At 28.0% G+C, this 22,807-nt stretch overlaps 4 protein-coding genes and 1 pseudogene across 11 annotated transcripts; all 5 read left to right on the forward strand.

Moving 5' to 3' along the window:
• Window positions 1–884: 884 nt before the first annotated feature.
• LOC140670603 (odorant receptor 9a-like) lies at window positions 885–3,903 on the forward strand. 2 transcript variants are annotated; one of them, XM_072901301.1, is made up of 9 exons: window positions 885–982; window positions 1,151–1,370; window positions 1,446–1,563; window positions 1,919–2,180; window positions 2,255–2,371; window positions 3,033–3,123; window positions 3,203–3,339; window positions 3,548–3,680; window positions 3,757–3,903. In XM_072901301.1, the coding sequence occupies exons 2-9, from the start codon at window positions 1,293–1,295 to the stop codon at window positions 3,805–3,807; spliced, it is 987 nt and encodes a 328-aa protein (XP_072757402.1). In that variant the 5' UTR covers window positions 885–982; window positions 1,151–1,292; the 3' UTR covers window positions 3,808–3,903. The 2 variants fall into 2 exon arrangements, with proteins under 2 accessions (XP_072757402.1, XP_072757400.1); XM_072901299.1 differs by lacking the exon at window positions 885–982 and having other exon boundaries at window positions 1,023–1,172; window positions 1,251–1,370.
• A 160-nt stretch (window positions 3,904–4,063) lies between these two features.
• Window positions 4,064–7,676, forward strand: LOC140670607 (uncharacterized; annotated as a pseudogene).
• A 2,742-nt stretch (window positions 7,677–10,418) lies between these two features.
• LOC140670601 (odorant receptor 9a-like) lies at window positions 10,419–13,177 on the forward strand. 5 transcript variants are annotated; one of them, XM_072901294.1, is made up of 9 exons: window positions 10,419–10,597; window positions 10,675–10,794; window positions 10,870–10,987; window positions 11,338–11,599; window positions 11,671–11,787; window positions 12,404–12,494; window positions 12,575–12,711; window positions 12,920–13,052; window positions 13,127–13,177. In XM_072901294.1, exons 1-9 carry the CDS (start codon window positions 10,454–10,456, stop codon window positions 13,175–13,177), a joined length of 1,173 nt encoding a protein of 390 aa, XP_072757395.1. In that variant the 5' UTR covers window positions 10,419–10,453. The 5 variants fall into 5 exon arrangements, with proteins under 5 accessions (XP_072757395.1, XP_072757397.1, XP_072757398.1 ...); XM_072901296.1 differs by having other exon boundaries at window positions 11,431–11,599; XM_072901297.1 differs by having other exon boundaries at window positions 11,524–11,599.
• A 132-nt stretch (window positions 13,178–13,309) lies between these two features.
• Window positions 13,310–16,357, forward strand: LOC140670605 (odorant receptor 9a-like). Of its 3 annotated transcripts, none has more exons than XM_072901305.1 (9): window positions 13,310–13,381; window positions 13,793–13,912; window positions 13,993–14,110; window positions 14,410–14,671; window positions 14,746–14,862; window positions 15,503–15,593; window positions 15,682–15,818; window positions 16,022–16,154; window positions 16,231–16,357. In XM_072901305.1, the coding sequence occupies exons 2-9, from the start codon at window positions 13,835–13,837 to the stop codon at window positions 16,279–16,281; spliced, it is 987 nt and encodes a 328-aa protein (XP_072757406.1). In that variant the 5' UTR covers window positions 13,310–13,381; window positions 13,793–13,834; the 3' UTR covers window positions 16,282–16,357. The 3 variants fall into 3 exon arrangements, with proteins under 3 accessions (XP_072757406.1, XP_072757405.1, XP_072757404.1); XM_072901304.1 differs by lacking the exon at window positions 13,310–13,381 and adding an exon at window positions 13,473–13,497; XM_072901303.1 differs by lacking the exon at window positions 13,310–13,381 and adding an exon at window positions 13,507–13,712.
• A 2,644-nt stretch (window positions 16,358–19,001) lies between these two features.
• LOC140670604 (odorant receptor 9a-like) lies at window positions 19,002–22,376 on the forward strand. Its single transcript, XM_072901302.1, has 9 exons — window positions 19,002–19,411; window positions 19,489–19,608; window positions 19,684–19,801; window positions 20,240–20,501; window positions 20,573–20,689; window positions 21,339–21,429; window positions 21,513–21,649; window positions 21,858–21,990; window positions 22,067–22,376. Exons 1-9 carry the CDS (start codon window positions 19,268–19,270, stop codon window positions 22,115–22,117), a joined length of 1,173 nt encoding a protein of 390 aa, XP_072757403.1. The 5' UTR covers window positions 19,002–19,267; the 3' UTR covers window positions 22,118–22,376.
• The last annotated feature ends 431 nt before the right edge of the window (window positions 22,377–22,807 follow it).

A 22,807-nucleotide genomic window follows, 5' to 3' on the forward strand; every position in this document is an offset into this window, starting at 1 on the left:
ATTTTTTAAAATAAATTAATAAATTTAATATTTTCTTTTTTCAAGAATTTAATTATTTCTCCTTTTTTAAAAGATATATAATCGATTGAGATAAAAACTGTTGAACATACGAATAAAAAGGTATCTTAATTCAAGATACAATTTTTAAAAGTATGCCAACAGAAAATTTACTAAAAATAAAAAAATTATACTAATTAAATGTTTATTAACATTTAATTTATTAGTATACTTAATATACTTAAGTATATTAAATATACTAATAAATTAAATGTTAATAAACATTTATATATATTTAAATGATATGACTAATAAATATACCTAATTAATTAATATTACCAAAGAATAAATTTCCTATAATGTTGATTAATATTAATCCTTTACTATAATAGAAGTACCGAATGGTCGTTTCTGACAGTCCCAATTTTTTAGATTAATATCCGATTTTTTGTGTAAAAGATAAAATTCTGAAATTTTATAACTTTTAATCAATCATATAATAAAGGAAATAATTTATGAAATGTTATAAAATTTCAGAACCCTATTTTTTATACTAGAAAAAGGATACAAATCTAAAAAATAGAAACGACCAGGAAAACCGCTCGATACTTCTATTTGACCAACAATTGCAAAGTTCGTGTATTACCTTTTTGACTATACCTCGTCCCGTGGGTTCATCTAAATTTTATGAACTTCGCTTACTTTGTAAATTGTAAAGCAAAGGAAATAGACTTTAATTCGCAGTCGTATCTCAGAGCGATCATAGAGTTGCGTGATTGATTGAAAAAAAACGACTCATTATTAATATACAAATAAAGCTATGCTTCGTGCAATCATACGTTATTACATATTCCCTTACAGCTTCTTTGTCGTGCTAAGTTGCTTTTTGAAATTATTTCCAAAGAAATAAATGATAAATTACGCGAATAAACGACTAAATATTCGACGAGATATTTGATTATCCATCACATATTTTCCTTCTTTGGTACGATAATACAAAGTGGTACAAATGATTATAGTAGAAATACAAAATGTCTTTCTACGATAACCGATCCTATTACATCAATAAAGCGTTACTATCTCTTATTGGCATATGGCCGTTTCAATCTCGACTGGAGGGTAACATAATGCTCGTCATTACATTGTTTTTCAGTTGCAGTTACGCAGGCATAGAGGTGTTTAAGATACACCAGATACATATCATAGTAATACGTTAGAATCGAGATTGATTATCTGTTTCCATATACATGTAGCTTTGGGGTTTGATAGCCGGGATTAAAAATCTGAGTATTTTCATGGAGAATGCTTCGCCATTACTAGTAAACAATCTTGTAATCATGAAGTTAATCAACTATTTGTATAATAAAAATAAAGTTCGTATATATTATTTTGTCGCGTGAAGTTAATCGGATTATAATTTTAAGTCATACGATTTTTTCGAGCTACAGGTGAAAGAGCTTCTAGAACATATCGAAGAAACTTGGAAAAGGACGCAAGTAGGACCGGAAAATAAAATATTACAAAAGTACGCAGACAAAAGTAGAACATTAACAATAAGATACGCAGGTAAGTTATTTATTACAAGAATTTTTGTCATATTAAATATTAATGTTAAAAAATAATTATTAATATTATAAATATTAGTGATATATTAGAAGTCGATAATATTTCTTAATGTTAATTTTAATTACGTATTTATATTTCCATCAAAATATCCTAATTCTTTTTATTTTTGTTTTTTTTTCTAACCATTGTAACAAAGATTAAAATGTTTGAAATTTTTCAGTTTTCAACAATCGCGATCAAAAAATTGCACTTTTTTACCGGCTTTCAATATAAAAAAATTATTCTTTTCTTTAGTAAAGATAAATATATCGTTATTTTTGGAGCAAAATCTGGAAAAAAAAATGACTCGTTGCAGCTACACTTTATACGTGTGGTGTCTTTTACGCTACGATGCCCCTCATTATCAGTGGATTGTACTCGCTTTTACCTACAAACGAGACTTACACAGGCAGATTTCTGTTTCGCATAGAACACGTCCTTGACGTGGACAAGTACTTCACCCTATTGATGATTGATGCAGTCGTCGGTGTACTTTTTTTAGTTACGGTGTGGATAGCTGTCGATAGTTTCTTCATACTTTGCACTCAGCATGTCTGCGCATTATTCGAAGGTTTACGGTAAGTCGATTCGGCAGAATAAAACTGCAATATACAAAAGTTATTCTAAATGGAATTAAATTTTTGTTCAATAGGTACAATATGAACCGCATACAAGGCTCCGATCTCGCAATTGTAAAACCGAATATAGCGGACGATGAAGCATATCACATCATAATTGGTTGCATAAAATCGTACAAACATGCTTTGAAGTTAGTCTTACAATTAGTGACATCTTCAAATGTCGAAATACATGCCGTTTGATACCAGAAATCGTAAAATGCAGACCTTCTACATAACATTAATTATTTTACTGCTTTGTGTATCAACTTTAATTGAAGTGTATTTTTGTATATATATATACAGGGTATCCGGTAATTACTGCCCCACCTCTCTAGAGCAGATAGGAAGGTCAAACTGAACATAAAAGTCTTCTATCATTTTGCGATTTGCGCAATAATTATTAAACTATTAATTAAAGACGCTCAGCGTATGAGTGCGCGCCGTATATAACACTCAGCATATGCTGAGCGTTTATAATTAATATTTTAATTATTATTGCAAAAATCGCAAATTAATAAAGAACTTTTATGTTCAGTTTGACTTGCTCTATCTGCCCTAGAAAAATGGAGCGGTAATTACCGGACCGCCTGTATATATATATATATATATATATATGTATGTGTGTGTGTGTGTGTGTGTGTGTGTGTGTGTGTGTGTGTGTGTGTGTGTGTGTGAGAGTGTGTGTGTTAATTAAATTAATTAAAGACGCTCAGCGTGAGTGCGAGCGTAATTTTATATAAAACAAGACTAATGGCATTAAATTTATTTAAATAATAAATCAATATATTTATTTGATTGTTTTATATGAAGATTTTCCGAGCTGCTCTCATCCGCAAACAAAACACATTTTCTCTTTCTGCTGGGAAACGTAGTATTAGCTGGAAGTTTCGGCGCGGCTGAGGTATTTTTTCAATAAATTGTAAATAAAACTTATTTGCATTTTAATTTAGTGTTATTAATGCAGCTGAATACTGTTTAAGTTGATAATGATTGATGTTCAACTGGATGAAATTATCAGACTCATCAGTTGTAATACCGCACTATGGCTACATACATTTTATCTAAGTTTGATGTCTCAAACAATAATTGATTATAGCAACGGATTTCATGACGTAATGTACGCATGTAAAATAAATTGTCCAAAAACGAGCAATTGACTTAATTTAAAAAATTTATGAAAGTCAAATGCATGGTGGCATAAAATGCACGAAATATATGTATTTCATTATTGCTTGTCTATATTTATTTGTGTGATTCATGAAATAGTGTCGCCATTTGTTAATGATAATTTATATGAAAAATTTATTTGTCGATCTCATTAACAGTTACAGCTGCAACTGGTACAAGATTTCACTGAGATCCACAAACTTATTGAGACTTACGTTATTGCGAGCTTCTAAGCCATGTGAAATAAAAGCTGGCAACATGTACGTAATGTCAATGGAAAATTTCAGTTCGGTACGTACGAATGTATAATATTATTTAGATAATTATTTGTTGTAAAATAGAACCATTTTTGCGATATTATTTTCAGATCTTGCGAGTCTCCATGTCTTATATTGCAATGCTCACGTCACTACAATAATAATTGTATAATGTAGTTATATGGTAGCCTTTCTAATGCTATGTAAAATACTTGTCTCACGTATTCCTCTAAGTTTTATAAACTTACTTGTAAAGCACAAAAAAAAATATAGAACATTATTCGTAGTAGTATCTCACAAAGAGTTGCGCGATTGACTGAGAAAAACGACTCATTACTTATACATATTTAATGCTTTGCTTCGTGGTATTGTATATATTGTGTATACATTATTACGTATCTCCTCGCTTCTCGCGGCTTTTTCGTCATGCAAGGTTCCTTTTTTATCTATTTCCAAAAAAATATACGGTAAATTACAACTGAATAAACGACTGAATATTCGACGAAATATTTGACCATCACAGTATTTTCTTTCAATAGTTTGATAATACAAAATGTCTTTTTACGACAATCAGTATTATTACATCAATAAAACGTTACTGTCTTTCGTCGGCATATGGCCGTTTCAATCTCGACTGGAGAGTATCGTAATGCTCGTCATTACATTATTTTTCACTGGTAGTTTGACTGTCTTAGAGGTGTTTAAGGCGCATTAGATACACATGATAGCAATACGTTCAAATCGAAACTGATTGTTCCTGATATGTGTAGCTTTGGGGTTTAATAGCAGGAAATTAAAATCTGAGCATTGTCATGGAGAATGCATCACCGTTACTAGTGAACAGCTTCGTGTTTATGAAGCTAATCAATTGTTTATGTAATAAAGATAAAGTTCGTACATACATATCTTATGTTCTGTCGTGTGAAGTAGATCGCGTTATAATTTTAAGTTGTATTTCTTCGAGCTGCAGATGAAAAATCTTTTGGAGAACATCAAAGAGACCTGGAAAAGAATATCAGTAAGACCAGAAAATAAATATTAAAAAATTACGCTGACCAAAATAGAATATTAACATTAAGATATGCAAGTAAGTAATCTTCACAAGAATTTTTGTTACATTAAATAAATATTAGACATATATTAGAAGTCAATTAGATTTTTTAACGTTTACTTTTCACTGCATATTTATATTTTAAAATATCACAATTTTTTTCTTTTTTTTTAACTATTGTAACAAAGATTAAAATCTTTGAAATTTTTCAGTTTTTAATAATCGCGCTCAACTGCATTTTTAATTGATTTTCAATATATGAAAAAATTCTTTGCTTTAGTAAAAATATCATTATTTCTAGAGCAAAATTTGAAAAAAAATGACTTGTTGCAGTTTTAATTTATATATTAGGTATTTTATATTCCACGATATTCCATTATCGTCAGTGGACTATATTTGCTTTTACCTATAAATGAAACTTACACGGGCAGATATCTGTTTCGCTTGGAACACGTCATCGACGTGGATAAATACTTCAACCTGTTGATGGTTCATGGGTTTCTTAGTGTATTCTTCCTACTGTCGGTGTGGATAGCTGCCGACGGTATGTTCGTACTTTGCACTCAGCATGTATGCGCATTATTCGAAAGTATACGGTAAGTATACTTCTACGAATAAAACCGCGATATACAAAAGATATTCTAAATAGAATTAAATTTCTGTTTAATAGATACAATATGGAACGCATACAAGGCTCCGATCTCGTAATGATAGAACCGAATATAGCGGACGATGAAGCATATCACATCATAATTTATTGCATCAAATCGTACACATATACCTTAAAGTTAGTTTTAGTGATATATTCAAATGTAGAAATGCATACTGTTCGGTACGAGGAATCATAGCATGCAGAACTTCTACGCAACATTAATTACTTTGCTGCTTTGCGTATCAACTTTAATTAAAGTGTATCTTTGTATACAATATATCTTTTATATACATACACAGGGGGTCCTGTGTTGAATTGATGAAAAACCTGTTAATGGCAGATTTTTGAAATCTATTGAAGATGATTTTTCCTCAGCGAGAGTGTCGAAGCATCAATAATTTCCGAGTTATAAGCGATTGAAAAAAGGCACTTTTCATAAACTAAACTTTTGGTAGTGAAAAAATTACCGAAACTACATTCATCAGTTAATTTCAGATAAAGTTTACTCTAATAGAATTTTAATTTAAGACTTAATTACAAAGGTTAAAAATTTACAAAAAATGATGACATCATTCGATATTTTCGCTAAAAAAAAAATCGACACAAAATGTTCTGAAGAATCTGCCAGTAGTATTAGTAGGCATTTTTTATCAATTACACTCTATATATATATATAGGATAAGTGTGCCAAATACTGTGTTTCTTAAGCTGATACTCCATGATTTTTATTAACTTAAAAAGTTTTCCCAATTTTTTTTAATTTTCCAAATATTAATTTCGTAATTCAATGTTTTTTTTTTAATATTATAAATTTTTTCGTAATTAAAATATTTAAAAAAACTAAAAAATAATTAAAATAAATTAAAAAAGATTTGAATCAGTTACTAAACACCTAAAAATCGTAAAAATGAATTACTGTGTTTCATATACTGTGTCCTTTTCCCAAATACGGTGCTTCAAATATTGTGAACAATCGTACTGCGAAAGAGCACAGTAACTGCCACATGGACAAGAAACTTATTCAATTACTAGACACGCAATAATAGAAACAAGTACGAAATTCTTACCAATCATTGGATTCATTAAAAATAAAGCTATATATATTAAAAATTAATGAAATTGTTATTTATTTATAATCTATATAGATTTTAATAACGTAATATTTACTTTTTTACGTTGTGTATGTTAATCTATTACATATAAATGCAAATATATTCGCTGTTTCTTAAGCTTTTGAACAAGATTAACAAGCTACATCGGATATCAAAAATTTTAATTATTACTTTCAGTATTTAAAAAATATAAATATGTCATACATATATAATTTTAATATATTTAAAAAGAATTGAATTTAAAAAAAATTAATATCCATAATTTTATAATATTAAATTAATTATGCAGGAAAATAAACTAAGGACACAGTAACTTTGTTAACCCACAATAATTAAAGCATTTACCCTATATATAATTTTAAAACAAGACTAACGACATTTAGACATAAATTCATTTAAATAAATCAATATATTTATTGTTTTATATAAAGATTTTCCGAGCTACTTTCATCCGCCTTCGCGACGTATTTTCTTTTTCTGCTAGGAAACATAGTAATAGCTGGAAGTTTCAGCGCGGCCAAAGTAATTTCTCGATAAACCTTAAATAAAGCTTAACTATTTGCACTTAAATTTAATGTGATTAATACAGCCGTATATTATTTAAGTTGATAATGGTAGATGTTGGTACAGTTGGATGAAGTTATCAGAATCATTGCTGTTAATGTCGGGCTATTGTTACATATATTTTATCTAAGCCTGATATCTCAACAAATGATCGATTATAGCAACAGATTTCACGAAGTAATGTACGCATAACATAACAATTAAAATGTCAAAAAATGGGAAAATTGATCCAAGTAAAAAAAAAATAACGTATAAAAGTAAAAAGCATTTGCAATTACAAAATATATGTATTTCATAAATGCTTAAATGCATTTATTTTTCTGATTTATAAATTAATATCTTAAACAGATAGTAATTATGTGAGAAATTAATTTGTCGAATGTATTAACAGTTACAACTGCAACTGGTACAAGATATCATTGAGATCAAAAAAACTATTGAGATTTACGTTAATGCGAGCTTCTAAACCGTGTCAAATAAAAGCTGGCAAAATGTACGTAATGTCAATGGAGAATTTCAGTTCGGTACGTACGAATGTATAGTATTATTTAGATAATTATTTGTTGTAAAGTAAAACCATTTTTGCGATATTATTTTCAGATCTTGCGAGTCTCCATGTCCTATATCGCGATGCTCACATCTCTACAGTAATAAATGTCTAATGTGGTTAACGTCTTTCTAAAACGCTATAATCAAAGATATTCTAAAAAAGTTATAACTATGCTGAGATATCGATTATTACTTTTATAAGAAATATGATAGATAACATTAATACACGTATATATTTTATTGTCGCAATTATTATAACTGACATATGTAGTTTTTTCAAATATTGTGAAAACAAATTATGAAAATAAGCATGAGTGTGCACATGTATAATAGGTATTTTTTGATTTATTTAATAAACAAAAGACTAAAAACACTAAATTATTGCAAAAAGTTTTCTAAAATTATATATAGATATTATATATATATGTAAAAAGTATATTAAATTGCACCAGGAAATTTAAACAAACAATTTTTTATCTAAATTTGATCTAAATGAGGAGTAATTGAAAATAATGAATTTAATAAATTTGACGTATCAACTTCAAGAGTGAAAACAAGAAGCTGGCTGAATCTGCATATTTGTTTTTATCAATATCTCTTTATATTTCTGCTAAATCAAAAATTAAAATATAATGTATATATATATTTATAATATGCTAAAATGAAAGTCATGTGCATTTTTATAATTTCTCCGTGATAAATTTCTCCGAGTAAACACCCTGGTATCATACATGTGTATCATCACACACAAATTTTAAATCTTTATTAATTAGTGTCATCATTTAAGCAAATAAAAAATAAACGATAAATTAAGGTGTCGTGCTGACGTCTATACAATAATAATCATTTAAAGTGGTATAATAATCTGAAAATATGTTAAAGATATTGATTGCAAGCTAAGTTATTTAATATAATGGATAACTCAAACAGTTTTATAACGCATTAGTTTAATACATTATTAAAAAAATATTTTAACCTTTAAATTGATATTAGTTTCTACTTTTATACGTAATGTGATCTTAATACATCTAATAAGTGACAAATATACATATGTATCTCATCATCTCGCTGTCGTTAATTATCAATAATTGACGTCATATGAAACAAATAATAAAAAGGCTAATAATATTAAAAAAGCATATCTACTCTTTTTCAAATCTGTCAAATAAATAAAATTATGCTTTAAACTATAAATATTTATATATTAATACTTATTTAGTAAATATTTATTTAATAAACTAGATTTTAATAGATGCAATTTAACTATTATTTAACGTCACATTTAACAGCACTGCTTACTATACCGATGCTCGATGTATACTTTTGTTAATCCTCACAACGATGAGATATAAAAAAAAATTCGCCATATTCAAGAAGTTCTTTTTGGATCTAAAAAAATATGTTTATATATATTTTATTATGTTACTCGTTTAAGTTTGTAATATTTAATTACAATTTATTTAAAATTTACAATAGCATATAGAATAAAGATTATCGAAACAAACAGATTAACTTTTTATATAAAATTTATTTTAACTTTTTTAATACATGTACATTTTCTGTACGTCCCAATTTTCATTTTGTATCGATTTACAAGCAAACGCTTGTAGCATCTGTTGGTATAATAAATCGTTCACACACAGAATATGACAAAGAGAGAAAACATGACATTTTACCATACGCAGTTATATTCGCAGTAATGTAATATAAAAATTGAAATGAAGAAATAAATTATCGCAAAAGTTCGCCAAAATTTATGCTTTAATTCTAAATTTAAAAAAAGATTGTATTATAGCATTTTGTTAAATATTGTTTTCTATTTGATTAAAATCTCTTTTTCATAATATTTAAAATATTAATTTATTTTAAATATTATGAAAAAGAAATTTTAATCAAATAGAAAACAAAAATTTAGTATTTTCTTTTTTCAAGAATTTAATTATTTCTTCTTTTTTAAAAGATACATAATCGATTGAGATAAAAACTGTTCAACATACTAATAAAAAAATATCTTAATTCAAGATACAATTTTTAAAAGTATGCCAACAGAAAATTTACTATAATAAAAAAATAATACTAATTAATATACTTAAGTATATTAAGTATACTAATAAATTAAGTATTAATAAACATTTATATATATTTAAATGATATGACTAATAAATATACTTAATTAATTATTATTACCGAAGAATAGATTTCCTATAATGTTGATTAATATTAATTCTTTACTAAAATAGAAGTACCGAATAATCGTTTCTGACAGTCCCAATTTTTTAGATTAATATCCGATTTTTTGTGTAAAAGATAAAATTCTGAAATTTTATAACATTTAATCAATCATATAATAAAGGAAATAATTTATGAAATGTTATAAAATTTCAGAACTCTATTTTTTATACTAGAAAAAGGATACTAATCTAAAAAATAGAAACGACCAGGAAAACCGCTCAATGCTTCTATTTGACCGGCAATTGCAAAGTCCGTATATTACCTTTTTGACTATACCTCGTCCCGTGGGTTCATCTAAATTTTATGAACTTCGCTTACTTTGTAAATTGTAAAGCAAAGGAAATAGACTTTCATTCGCAGTCGTATCTCAGAGCGATCATAGAGTTGCGTGATTGATTGAAAAAAACGACTCATTATTAATATACAAATAAAGCTTTGCTTCGTGCAATCATACGTTATTACATATTCCCTTACAGCTTCTTTGTCGTGCTAAGTTGCTTTTTGAAACTATTTCCAAAGAAATAAATGATAAATTACGCGAATAAACGACTAAATATTCGACGAGATATTTGATTGTCTATCATATGATTTTTCTTCTTCGGTACGATAATACAAAGTGGTACAAATGATTATGGTAGAATTACAAAATGTCTTTCTATGATAACCACTACTATTACATCAATAAAGCGTTACTATCTTTTATTGGTATATGGCCGTTTCAATCTCGACTGGAGAGTAACATAATGCTCGTCATTACATTGTTTTTCAGTAGCAGTTACTCAGCCTTACAGGTGTTTAAGATATACCAAATACATATCATAGTAATATGTTAGAATCGAGATTGATTATCTGTTTCCAATACATGTAGCTTTGGGGTTTGATAGCCGGGATAAAAAATCTGAGTATTATCATGGAGAATGCTTCGCCATTACTAGTAAACACTGTTATTTTTATAAAGCTAATCAACTATTTGTATAATAAAGATAAAGTTCGTATATATTATTTTATCGCGTGAAGTTAATTGGATTATAATTTTAAGTCATACAATTTTTTCGAGCTACAGGTGAAAGAGCTTCTAGAACAAATCGAAGAAACTTGGAAAAAGACGCAAGTAGGACCGGAAAATAAAATATTACAAAAGTACGCAGATCAAAATAGAACATTAACAATAAGATATGCAGGTAAGTTATTTTTACAAGAATTTTTGTCATATTAAATATTCATGTTATGAAATAATTATTAATATTATAAATATTAATGATATATTAGAAGTCGATAATGCTTCTTAATTTCAATTTTAATTAGATATTTATATTTCAATCAAAATATCCTAATTCTTTTTTTCTTTGTTTTTTTTTCTAACCATTGTAACAAAGATTAAAATGTTTGAAGTTTTTCAGTTTTCAAGAATCGTGATCCAAAAAATTGCACTTTTTTACTGACTTTCAATATAAAAAAATTATTCTTTTCTTTAGTAAAATATCATTATTTTTGGAGCAAAATTTGGAAAAAGAAAAATGACTCGTTGCAGCTGCACTTTATACGTGTTGTGTCTTTTACGCTACGATGCCCCTCATTATGGGTGGACTGTATTCGCTTTTACCTACGAACAAAACTTACACAGGCAAATTTCTGTTTCGCTTGGAACACGTCATCGACGTGGATAAGTATTTCACCCTATTGATGATTGATGGAGTCTTTGGTATACTTTTTATAGTGCCGGTGTGCATAGCTGTCGATAGTTTGTTCATACTTTGCGCTCAGCATGTCTGCGCATTATTTGAACGTTTACGGTAAGTCGATTCGACGAATAAAACTGCAATATACAAAAGTTATTTAATGGAATTAAATTTCTGTTCAATAGGTACAATATGAAGCGCATACAAGGCTCCGATCTCGTAATTGTAGAGCCGAATATAGCGGACGATGAAGCATATCGCATCATAATTGGTTGCATAAAATCGTACAAACATGCTTTGAAGTTAGTCTTAGAATTAGTGACATCTTCAAATGTCGAAATACACGTTTGATACCAGAAATCGTAAAATGCAGACCTTCTACATAATATTAATTATTTTACTGTTTTGTATATCAACTTTAATTAAAGTGTATTTTTGTATACACATACAATATACAGGGTGTCCGTTCGCGACCGTCCCATAGCTCAAAGATAGATAGAGCAGGTCCAACTGAACATAAAAGTCTTCTACCATTTTGCGATTTGCGCAATAATTATTAAACTATTAAATAAAAACGCTCAGCGTGTGAGCGCGCGCCGTATATAGCATTTAGCATATGCTGAGCATTTTAATTAATATTTTAATAATTATTGCAAAAATCGCAAAATGGTACAGAACTTTTATGTTCAGTTTACCTGCTCTATCTGCCCTAGACAGATGGGGCGATAATTACCGGACACCTTGTATATATATATATATATATGTGTGTGTGTGTGTGTGTGTGTGTGTGTGTGTGTATCTCTGTGTGTGTGTGTGTGTCTGTGTGCGCGCGCGCGCGTAATTTTATGTAAAACGAGACTAATGACATTAAATTTATTTTTATAAATCAACATATTTATTTTATTCTTTTATATGAAGATTTTCCGAGCTGCTCTCATCCGCTTACGCAACACATTTTCTTTTTCTGCTAGGAAACGTAGTAATAGCTGGAAGTTTCGGCGCGGCTGAGGTATTTTTTCAATAAATTGTAAATAAAGCTTATTTTGCATTTTAATTTAGTGTTGTTAATACAGGCGAATATTGTTTAAGTTGATAATGATTGATGTTCAACTGGATGAAATTATCAGAATCATCACTTGTAATACCGGACTATGGCTACATACATTTTATCTAAGTATGATGTCTCAAAAAATAATTGATCATAGCAACGGATTTCATGACGTAATGTACGCATGTAAAATAAATTGTCCAAAAACGAGCAATTGACTTAATTTAAAAAATTTATGAAAGTCAAATGCATGGTGGTATAAAATGCATGAAATATATGTATTTCATTAATGCTTCTCTATATTTATTTGTGTGATTCATAAAATAGTGTCGCCATTTGTTAATGATAATTTATATGAAAAATTTATTTGTCGATCTCATTAACAGTTACAGCTGCAACTGGTACAAAATTTCACTGAGATCCAAAAAATTATTGAGATTTACGTTATTGCGAGCTTCTAAGCCATGTGAAATAAAAGCTGGTAACATGTACGTAATGTCAATGGAAAACTTCAGTTCGGTACGTACAAAAATAGTATTATTTAAATAATTATTTGTTGTAAAAAGCAACTGATTTTGCGATATTATTTTCAGATCTTACAAGTCTCTATGTCTTATATTACGATGCTCACGTCACTACAATAATAATTGTATAATGTAGTTATATGGTAGCCTTTCTAATGCTATGTAAAATACTTGTCTCATGTATTCTAAGTTTTATAAACTTACTTTGTAAAGCACAAAGAATATATAACTTCATTCGCAGTAGTATCTCACAAAGAATTGCGCGATTGACTGAGAAAAACGACTCATTACTTATACATATGTAATGCCTTGCTTTGTGGTATTGTATGTACATATTGTGTATACATTATTACGTATCTCCTCGCTCCTCGCGGCTTTTTCGTCATGCAAGGTTCCTTTTTTATCTATCTCCAAAGAAATATACGGGAAATTACGACTGAGTAAGCGACTGAATATTCGACGAGATATTTGACCATCACAGTACTTTCTTTCAATAGTTTGATAATACAAAATGTCTTTTTACGACAATCAGTATTATTACATCAATAAAACGTTACTGTCTTTCGTCGGCATATGGCCGTTTCAATCTCGACTGGAGAGTATCGTAATGCTCGTCATTACATTATTTTTCATTGGTAGTTTGACTGTCTTAGAGGTGTATAAAGCGCATTAGATACACATGATAGCGATACGTTCAAATCGAAACTGATTGTTTCTGATTTCTGATATGTGTAGCTTTGGGGTTTGATAGCCGGAATTAAAAATCTGAGCATCGTCATGGAGAATACATCACCGTTACTAGTGAACAGTTTCGTGTTTATGAAGCTAATCAATTGTTTATGTAATAAAGATAAAGTTTGTACATACATATCTTATGTTCTGTCGTGTGAAGTAGATCGCGTTATAATTTTAAGTTGTATTTCTTCGAGCTGCAGATGAAAAATCTTTTGGAGAACATCAAAGAGACCTGGAAAAGAATATCAGTAAGACCAGAAAATAAAATATTAAAAAATTATGCTGACCAAAATAGAATATTAACAATAAGATATGCAAGTGAGTAATCTTCACAAGAATTTTTGTTATATTAAATAAATATTAGAGTGACATATTAGAAGTCAATTATACTTTTTAATGTTAACTTTACACTGAATATTTATATTTTAAAATATCATAATTTTTTTCCTTTTTTTTAACTATTGTAACAAAGATTAAAATTTTTGAAATTTATCAGTTTTTAATAATCACGCTCAACTACATTTTTAATTGATTTTCAATATATGAAAAAATTCTTTGCTTTAGTAAAAATATCATTATTTCTAGAGCAAAATCTGAAAAAAAATGACTTGTTGCAGCTTTAATTTATATATTAGGTATTTTATATTCCACGATGCCCATTATCGTCAGTGGACTATATTTGCTTTTACCTACAAATGAAACTTACACGGGTAGATATCTGTTTCGTTTGGAACACGTCATCGACGTGGATAAGTACTTCAACCTGTTGATGGTTCATGGATTTCTCAGTGTATTCTTCCTATTGTCGGTGTGGATAGCTGCCGACGGTATGTTCGTACTTTGCACTCAGCATGTATGCGCATTATTCGAAAGTATACGGTAAGTATACTTCTGCGAATAAAACCGCGATATACGAAAGATATTCTAAATAGAATTAAATTTCTGTTTAATAGATACAATATGGAACGCATACAAGGCTCCGATCTCGTAATGATAGAACCGAATATAGCGGACGATGAAGCATATCACATCATAATTTATTGCATCAAATCGTACACATATACCTTAAAGTTAGTTTTAGTGATATATTCAAATGTAGAAATGCATACTGTTCGGTACGAGGAATCATAGCATGCAGAACTTCTACGCAACATTAATTATTTTACTACTTTGTGTATCAACTTTAATTAAAGTGTATCTTTGTATACAATATATCTTTTATATACATATACAGGGTGTTCTGTAAATTGGTGAAAAACCTGCTAATGGAAGATTTTTGAGATCATTTGGAGACGATTTTTCCTTAGCGAAAATGTCGAGGCATCAATAATTTCCGAGTTATAAGCGATTGAAAAAAAGGCGCTTTTCATAAACTAAACTTTTGGGAGTGAAAAAATTACCGAACTTACATTTTTCAGGTAATTTCAAATAAAGGTTACTGTAATAGAATTTTAATTTAAGACTTAATTACAAAGATATATAATGACAAAAATTGGAAATTTACAAAAAATGATGACTTCTCTCGATATTTTCGCTGAGGAAAAATTGATTCCAAATGTTCTTAAGAATCTGCCAGTAGTATTAGTAGGGATTTTATACCAATTACATTCTACATATATATATACCTATATATAATTTTAAAACAAAACTAACGACATTTAGACATAAATTCATTTAAATAAATCAATATATTTATTGTTTTACATAAAGATTTTCCGAGCTACTTTCATCCGCCTACGCGACGTATTTTCTTTTTTTGCTAGGAAACGTAGTAATAGCTGGAAGTTTCAGCGCGGCTGAGGTAATTTTTCGATATATCTTAAATAAAGCTAAACTATTTGATTTTTAATTTAATGTTTAATGATTAATACAGCCGTATATTGTTTAAGTTGATAATGGTGGATGTTCAGTTGGATGAAGTTATTAGAATCATTGCTGTTAATGTCGGGCTATTGTTACATATATTTTATCTAAGCCTGACATCTCAACAAATGATCGATTATAGCAACAGATTTCATGAAGTAATGTACGCATAACATAACAATTAAAAGGTCAAAAAAACTGATCCAAGTAAAAAAAAAAATAACGTATAAAAGTAAAAAGCATTTGCAATTACAAAATATATGTATTTCATAATTGCTAAAATGCATTTATTTTTCTGATTTACGAATTAGTATCCTAAACAGATGGTAATTATGTGAGAAATTAATTTGTCGAATGTATTAACAGTTACAGCTGCAACTGGTACAAGATATCATTGAGATCAAAAAAACTATTGAGATTTACGTTAATGCGAGCTTCTAAACCGTGTCAAATAAAAGCTGGCAAAATGTACGTAATGTCAATGGAGAATTTCAGTTCGGTACGTACAAATGTATAGTATTATTTAGATAATTATTTGTTGTAAAGTAAAACCATTTTTGCGATATTATTTTCAGATCTTGCGAGTCTCCATGTCTTATATCGCGATGCTCACATCTCTACAGTAATAATTGTCTAATGTGGTTAACGTCTTTCTAATACGCTATAATCAAAGATATTCTAAAAAAGTTATAATTATGCTGAGATATCGATTATTACTTTTATAAGAAATATGATAGATAACATTAATACACGTATATATTTTATTGTCGCAATTATTATAACTGACATATGTAGTTTTTTCAAATATTGTGAAAACAAATTATGAAAATAAGCATGAGTGTGCACATGTATAATACGTATTTTTTGATTTATTTAATAAACAAAAGACTAAAAACACTAAATTTTTGTGAAAAGTTTTCTAAAATTATAAATAGATATTATATATATGTAAAAAGTATATTATATATTGCACCGGGAAATTTAAACAAGCAATTTTTTATCTAAATTTGATCTAAATGAGAAATAATTGGAAATAATGAACTTAATAAATTTGACGTATCAACTTCAAGAGCGAAGACAAGAAGCTGGCTGAATCTGCATATTTGTTTTTATCGATATCTCTTTATATTTCTGCTAAATCAAAAGTTAAAATATGATGTATACTAGTAATATGCTGAAATGGAAGTCATGTGTATTTTTATAATTTATCCTTGATAGATTTCTCCGATTAGACATCCTGGTATCATACATGTATATCATCACACACAAATTTTAAATCTTTATTAATTAGTGTCACCATTTAAGCATATGAAAAATAAACGAAAAATCAATGTGTCAAATGTATGAACAGTAATTAACAGTATAATTGCGACTGGTACAAATATTCATTAAGATCCAGGCAACTGTTGAGATTTACGTTAATGCGAGCTATGAAACCGTGTCAAATAAAAGCTGGTAAAATGTACATAATGTCGCTGGAAAACTTTAGTTCGGTACGTATTATTACAAATGCAAAGTCTCTTTTTTTTCAGATATTAAAAGTTTCTATGTCGTACTTCACAATGTTGACGTCTATACAATAATAATCATATAAAGTGGTATAATAATCTAAAAATATATTAAAGATATTGATTGCAAACTAAGTTATTTAATATAATGGATATCTTAAACACTCGTATAACGCATTAGTTTAATACATTATTAAAAAAATATTTTAACCTTTAAATTGATATTAGTTTCTACTTTTATACGTAATGTGATCTTAATACATCTAATGAGTGACAAAAATACATATGTATCTCATCATCTCGCTGTCGTTAATTATTAATAATTGACGTCATATGAAACAACTAATAAAAGGCTAATAATAAAAGGCAATAATAAAAAAGCTTAACTATCCTTTTTAAATCTATCAAATAAATAAAATTATGCTGTAAAAGTATAAATATTTATTTATTAATATCTATTTATTAAACTAGATTTTAATAGATGCAATTTAACTATTATTTAACGTCACATTTAACAGCACTGCTTACTATACTGATGCTCGATGTATACTTTTGTTAATCCTGACTACGATGAGATATAATAATATAATAAAAATATAATAAAAAAGATTCGCCATATTCAAGAAGTTCTTTTTGAATTAAAAAAAAATATTTATACATATTTTATTACGTTACTCGTTTAAGTTTGCAAAATTTAATTACAATTTATTTAAAATTTACAATAACATATAAAATAAAGATTATTGAAACAAACAGATTAACTTATGATATGAAATTTATTTAAATTTTTTTAATACATATACATTTTCGGTACGTCGCAATTTTCATTCTTTTATCGATTTACAAACACTTGTAGCATCTGTTGGTATAATGAATCGTTCACACACGCAGTATATGACAAAGAGAGAAAACATGACGTTCTACCATACGCAGTTATATTCGCAGTAATGTAATATAAAAATTAAAATGAAGAAATAAATTATCGCAAGAGTTCGCCAAAATCTATGCTTTAATTCTAAATTTAAAAAAATATTGTATTATAGCATTTTGTTAAATATTGTTTTTTATTTGATTAAAATCTCTTTTTCATAATATTTTTAAAAATAAATTAATAAATTTAGTATTTTTTTTTTTCAAGAATTTAATTATTTCTTCTTTTTTAAAAGATATATAATCGATTGAGATAAAAACTGTTAAACATACTAATAAAAAGATATCTTAATTCAAGATACAATTTTTAAAAGTATGCCAACAGAAAATTTACTATAATAAAAAAATAATACTAATTAATATACTTAAGTATATATTAAGCATATTAATAAATTAAGTATTAATAAACATTTATATATATTTAGATGATATGACTAATAAATATACTTAATTAATTAATATTACCGAAGAATAAGTTTCCTATAATGTTGATTAATATTAATCCTTTACTATAATAAAAGTTCCAAATAATCGTTTCTGACAGTCCCAATTATTTAGATTAATATCCTATTTCTTGTGTAAAACATAAAATTCTGAAATTTTATAACTTCTAATTAATCATATAATAAAGGAAATAATTGATGAGAAGTTATAAATTTTCAGAACCCTATTTTTTATATAAGAAGAAGGATACTAATCTAAAAAATAGAAACGATCAGAAAAACCGCATGATAGTTCTAGTGTTAAAGAAAATTAGTTTGACCTGCAAAATTGCAAAGTTCGTGTATTACCTTTTTGACTATTCCTCGGCCCGTGAATTCATCTAACTTTTATGAACTTCGCTTACTTTGTAAATTGTAAAGCAAAGGAAATAGACTTTCATTCGCAGTTGTGTCTCAAAGCGATCATAGAGTTGCGTCATTGATCGAAAAAAACGAATCATTATTAATATACAAGTAATGCTTTGCTTCGTGCAATCATACGTTAGTACATATTCACAAAGGCTTCTTTGTCGTGCTAAGTTCCTTTTGAAACTATTTTCAAAGAAATAAATGATAAATTACGCGAATAAACGACTAAATATTCGACGAGATATTTGATTGTCTATCACATGATTTTCCTTCTTTAGTGCAATAATACAAAGTGGTACACATGATTATGCTAGAATTACAAAATGTCTTTCTACGATAACCACTACTATTACATCAATAAAGCGTTACTATGTTTTATTGGCATATGGCCGTTTCAATCTCGACTGGAGAGTAACATAATGTTCGTCATTACCTTGTTTTTCAGTTGCAGTTACACAGCCTTAGAGGTGTTTAAGATACACCAGATACATATCATAGTAATATGTTAGAATCGAGATTGATTATCTGTTTCCAATACATGTAGCTTTGGGGTTTGATAGCCGGGATAAGAAATCTGAGTATTATCATGGAGAATGCTTCGCCATTACTGATAAACACTCTTATATTCATCAAGCTAATCAACTATTTGTATAATAAAGATAAAGTTCGTATATATTATTATGTCACTTGAAGTTAATTGGACTATAACTTTAAGTCATACGATTTTTTCGAGCTACAGGTGAAAGAGCTTCTAGAACAAATCGAAGAAACTTGGAAAAAGACACAGGTAGGACCGGAAAATAAAATATTACAAAAGTTCGCAGATAAAAGTAGAACGTTAACAATAAGATATGTAGGTAAGTTATTTTTACAAGAATTTTTGTCACATTAAATAATAATGTTATAAAATAATTATTAATATTATAAATATTAGTGATATATTAGGAGTCGATAATACTTCTTAATGTTAATTTTAATTAGATATTTATATTTCAATCAAAATATCCTAATTCTTTTTTTCTTTGTTTTTTTTCTAACTTAGACTTTAAATTAGACTTTTTAACGTTTCCTTTTCACTGAATATTTATATTTTAAAATATCATAATTTTTTTCCTTTTTTATAACTATTGTAACAAAGATTAAAATCTTTGAAATTTTTCAGTTTTTAATAATCGTGCTCAGCAATTGCATTTTTTAATTGGTTTTCAATATATGAAAAAATTCTTTGCTTTAGTAAAGATAAATATCGTTATTTTTGGAGCAAAATCTGGAAAAAGAAAAATGACTCGTTGCAGCTACACTTTATACGTGTGGTGTCTTTTACGCTACGATGCCCCTCATTATGGGTGGACTGTATTCGCTTTTACCTACAAACGAAACTTACACGGGCAGATATCTGTTTCGCTTGGAACACGTCATCGACGTGGATAAGTACTTCAACCTGTTGATGGTACATGGTTTTCTCAGTGTATTCTTCCTACTGTCGGTGTGGATAGCTGCCGACAGTATGTTCGTACTTTGCACTCAGCATGTATGCGCATTGTTCGAAAGTATACGGTAAGTCTTCTGCGAATAAAACCGCGATATACGAAAGATATTCTAAATAGAATTAAATTTCTGTTTAATAGATATAATATGAAACGCATACAAGGCTCCGATCTGGTAATGATAGAACCGAATTTAGCGGACGATGAAGCATATCACATCATAATTGATTGCATAAAATCGTACAAATATACCTTAAAGTTAGTTTAGTGATATATTCAAATGTAGAAATGCTTACTGTTCGGTACGAGGAATCATAGCATGCAGAACTTCCACGAAACATTAATTATTTTACTGCTTTGTATATCAACTTTAATTAAAGTGTATCTTTGTATACAATATATCTTTTATATACATATACAGGGTGTTTTGTAATTGGTGAAAAACCTGCTAATGGCAGATTTTTGAGATCATTTGGAGACGATTTTTCCTTAGCGAAAATGTCGAGGCATCAATAATTTCCGAGTTATAAGCGATTGAAAAAAAGGCGCTTTTCATAAACTAAACTTTTGAGAGTGAAAAAATTACCGAACCTACATTCTTCAGTTAATTTCAGATAAAGGTTACTGTAATAGAATTTTAATTTAAGACTTAATTACAAAGATATATAATGACAAAGGTTGGAAAATTACAAATAAATGATGACATCCCTCGATATTTTCGTTGAAGAAAAATTGACTCCAAATGTTCTCAAGAATCTGCCGAGAGTATTAGTAGGTATTTTTTACCAATTATTTTCTATATATATATATATATATATATACCTATATATAATTTTAAAACAAGACTAACAATATTTAGACATAAATTCATTTAAATAAATCAATATATTTATTGTTTTATATAAAGATTTTCCGAGCTACTTTCATCCGCCTACGCGACGTATTTTCTTTTTCTGCTGGGAAACGTAGTAATAGCTGGAAGTTTCAGCGCGGCTGAGGTAATTTTTCGATAAATCTTAAATAAAGCTTAACTATTTGCACTTTAATTTAATGTGATTAATACAACCGTATATTATTTAAGTTGCTAATGGTGGATGTTCTGTTCGATGAAGTTATCAGAATCATTGCTGTTAATGTCGGGCTATTGATACATATATTTTATATAAGCTTGACATCTCAACAATTGATCGATTATAGCAACAGATTTCATGAAGTAATGTACGTATAACATAACAATTAAAATGTGAAAAAATGAGAAAATTGATCCAAGTAAAAAAAAATAACGTATAAAAGTAAAGAGCATTTGCAATTACAAAATATATGTATTTCATAAATGCTTAAATGCATTTATTTTTCTGATTTATAAATTAATATCTTAAACAGATAGTAATTATGTGAGAAATTAATTTGTCAAATGTATTAACAGTTACAGCTGCAACTGGTACAAAATATCATTGAGATCAAAAAAACTATTGAGATTTACGTTACTGCGAGCTTCTAGACCGTGCCAAATAAAAGCTGGCAAAATGTACGTAATGTCAATGGAGAATTTTAGTTCGGTACGTACGAATGTATAGTATTATTTAGATAATTATTTGTTGTAAAATAGAACCATTTTTGCGACATTATTTTCAGATCTTGCGAGTCTCCATGTCCTATATCGCGATGCTCACATCTCTACAGTAATAATTATATAATGTGGTTAACGTCTTTCTAATACGCTATAATCAAAGATATTCTAAAAAAGTTATAATTATACTGAGATATCGATTATTATTTATTATAAGAAATATGATAGATAGAATACACGTATATATTTTATTCTCGCAATTATTATAACTGACATATGTAGTTGTTCAAATATTGTGAAAACAAATTATGAAAATAAGCGAGTGTGCACATGTATAATACGTATTTTTAGATTTATTGAATAAACAAGAGATTAAAACACTAAATTATTGCGGAAAGTTTTGTAAAATTATATATAAATATTATATATATGTAAAAAAAAAAGTATATTATATTGCATGGGGGAATTTAAACAAGCAATTTTTTTATCTAAATTTAATTTAAATGAGAAATAATTGAAAATAATGAGTTTAATAAATTTGATGTATTAACTTTAAGAGCGAAGACAAGAAGCTGGCTAAATCTGCATATTTGTTTTTATCGATATCTCTGTATATTTTTGCTAAATCAAAAGTTACAATATAATATATCTATACTAATGATATGTTGAAACGGAAGTCATGTGCATTTTTATAATTTCTCATAACTTTGCCCGTATAACATCCATTGTCATAACATCCATTGCCGTGGCATTCCTTACGAACACGAACTAAAAGTAAATGTACGGGTAAAGTAAAAGCTATTCTA

The sequence above is a fragment of the Anoplolepis gracilipes genome, chromosome 10 (assembly GCF_047496725.1).
Source record: "Anoplolepis gracilipes chromosome 10, ASM4749672v1, whole genome shotgun sequence".
In the NCBI taxonomy this organism is placed as follows: domain Eukaryota; kingdom Metazoa; phylum Arthropoda; class Insecta; order Hymenoptera; family Formicidae; genus Anoplolepis; species Anoplolepis gracilipes.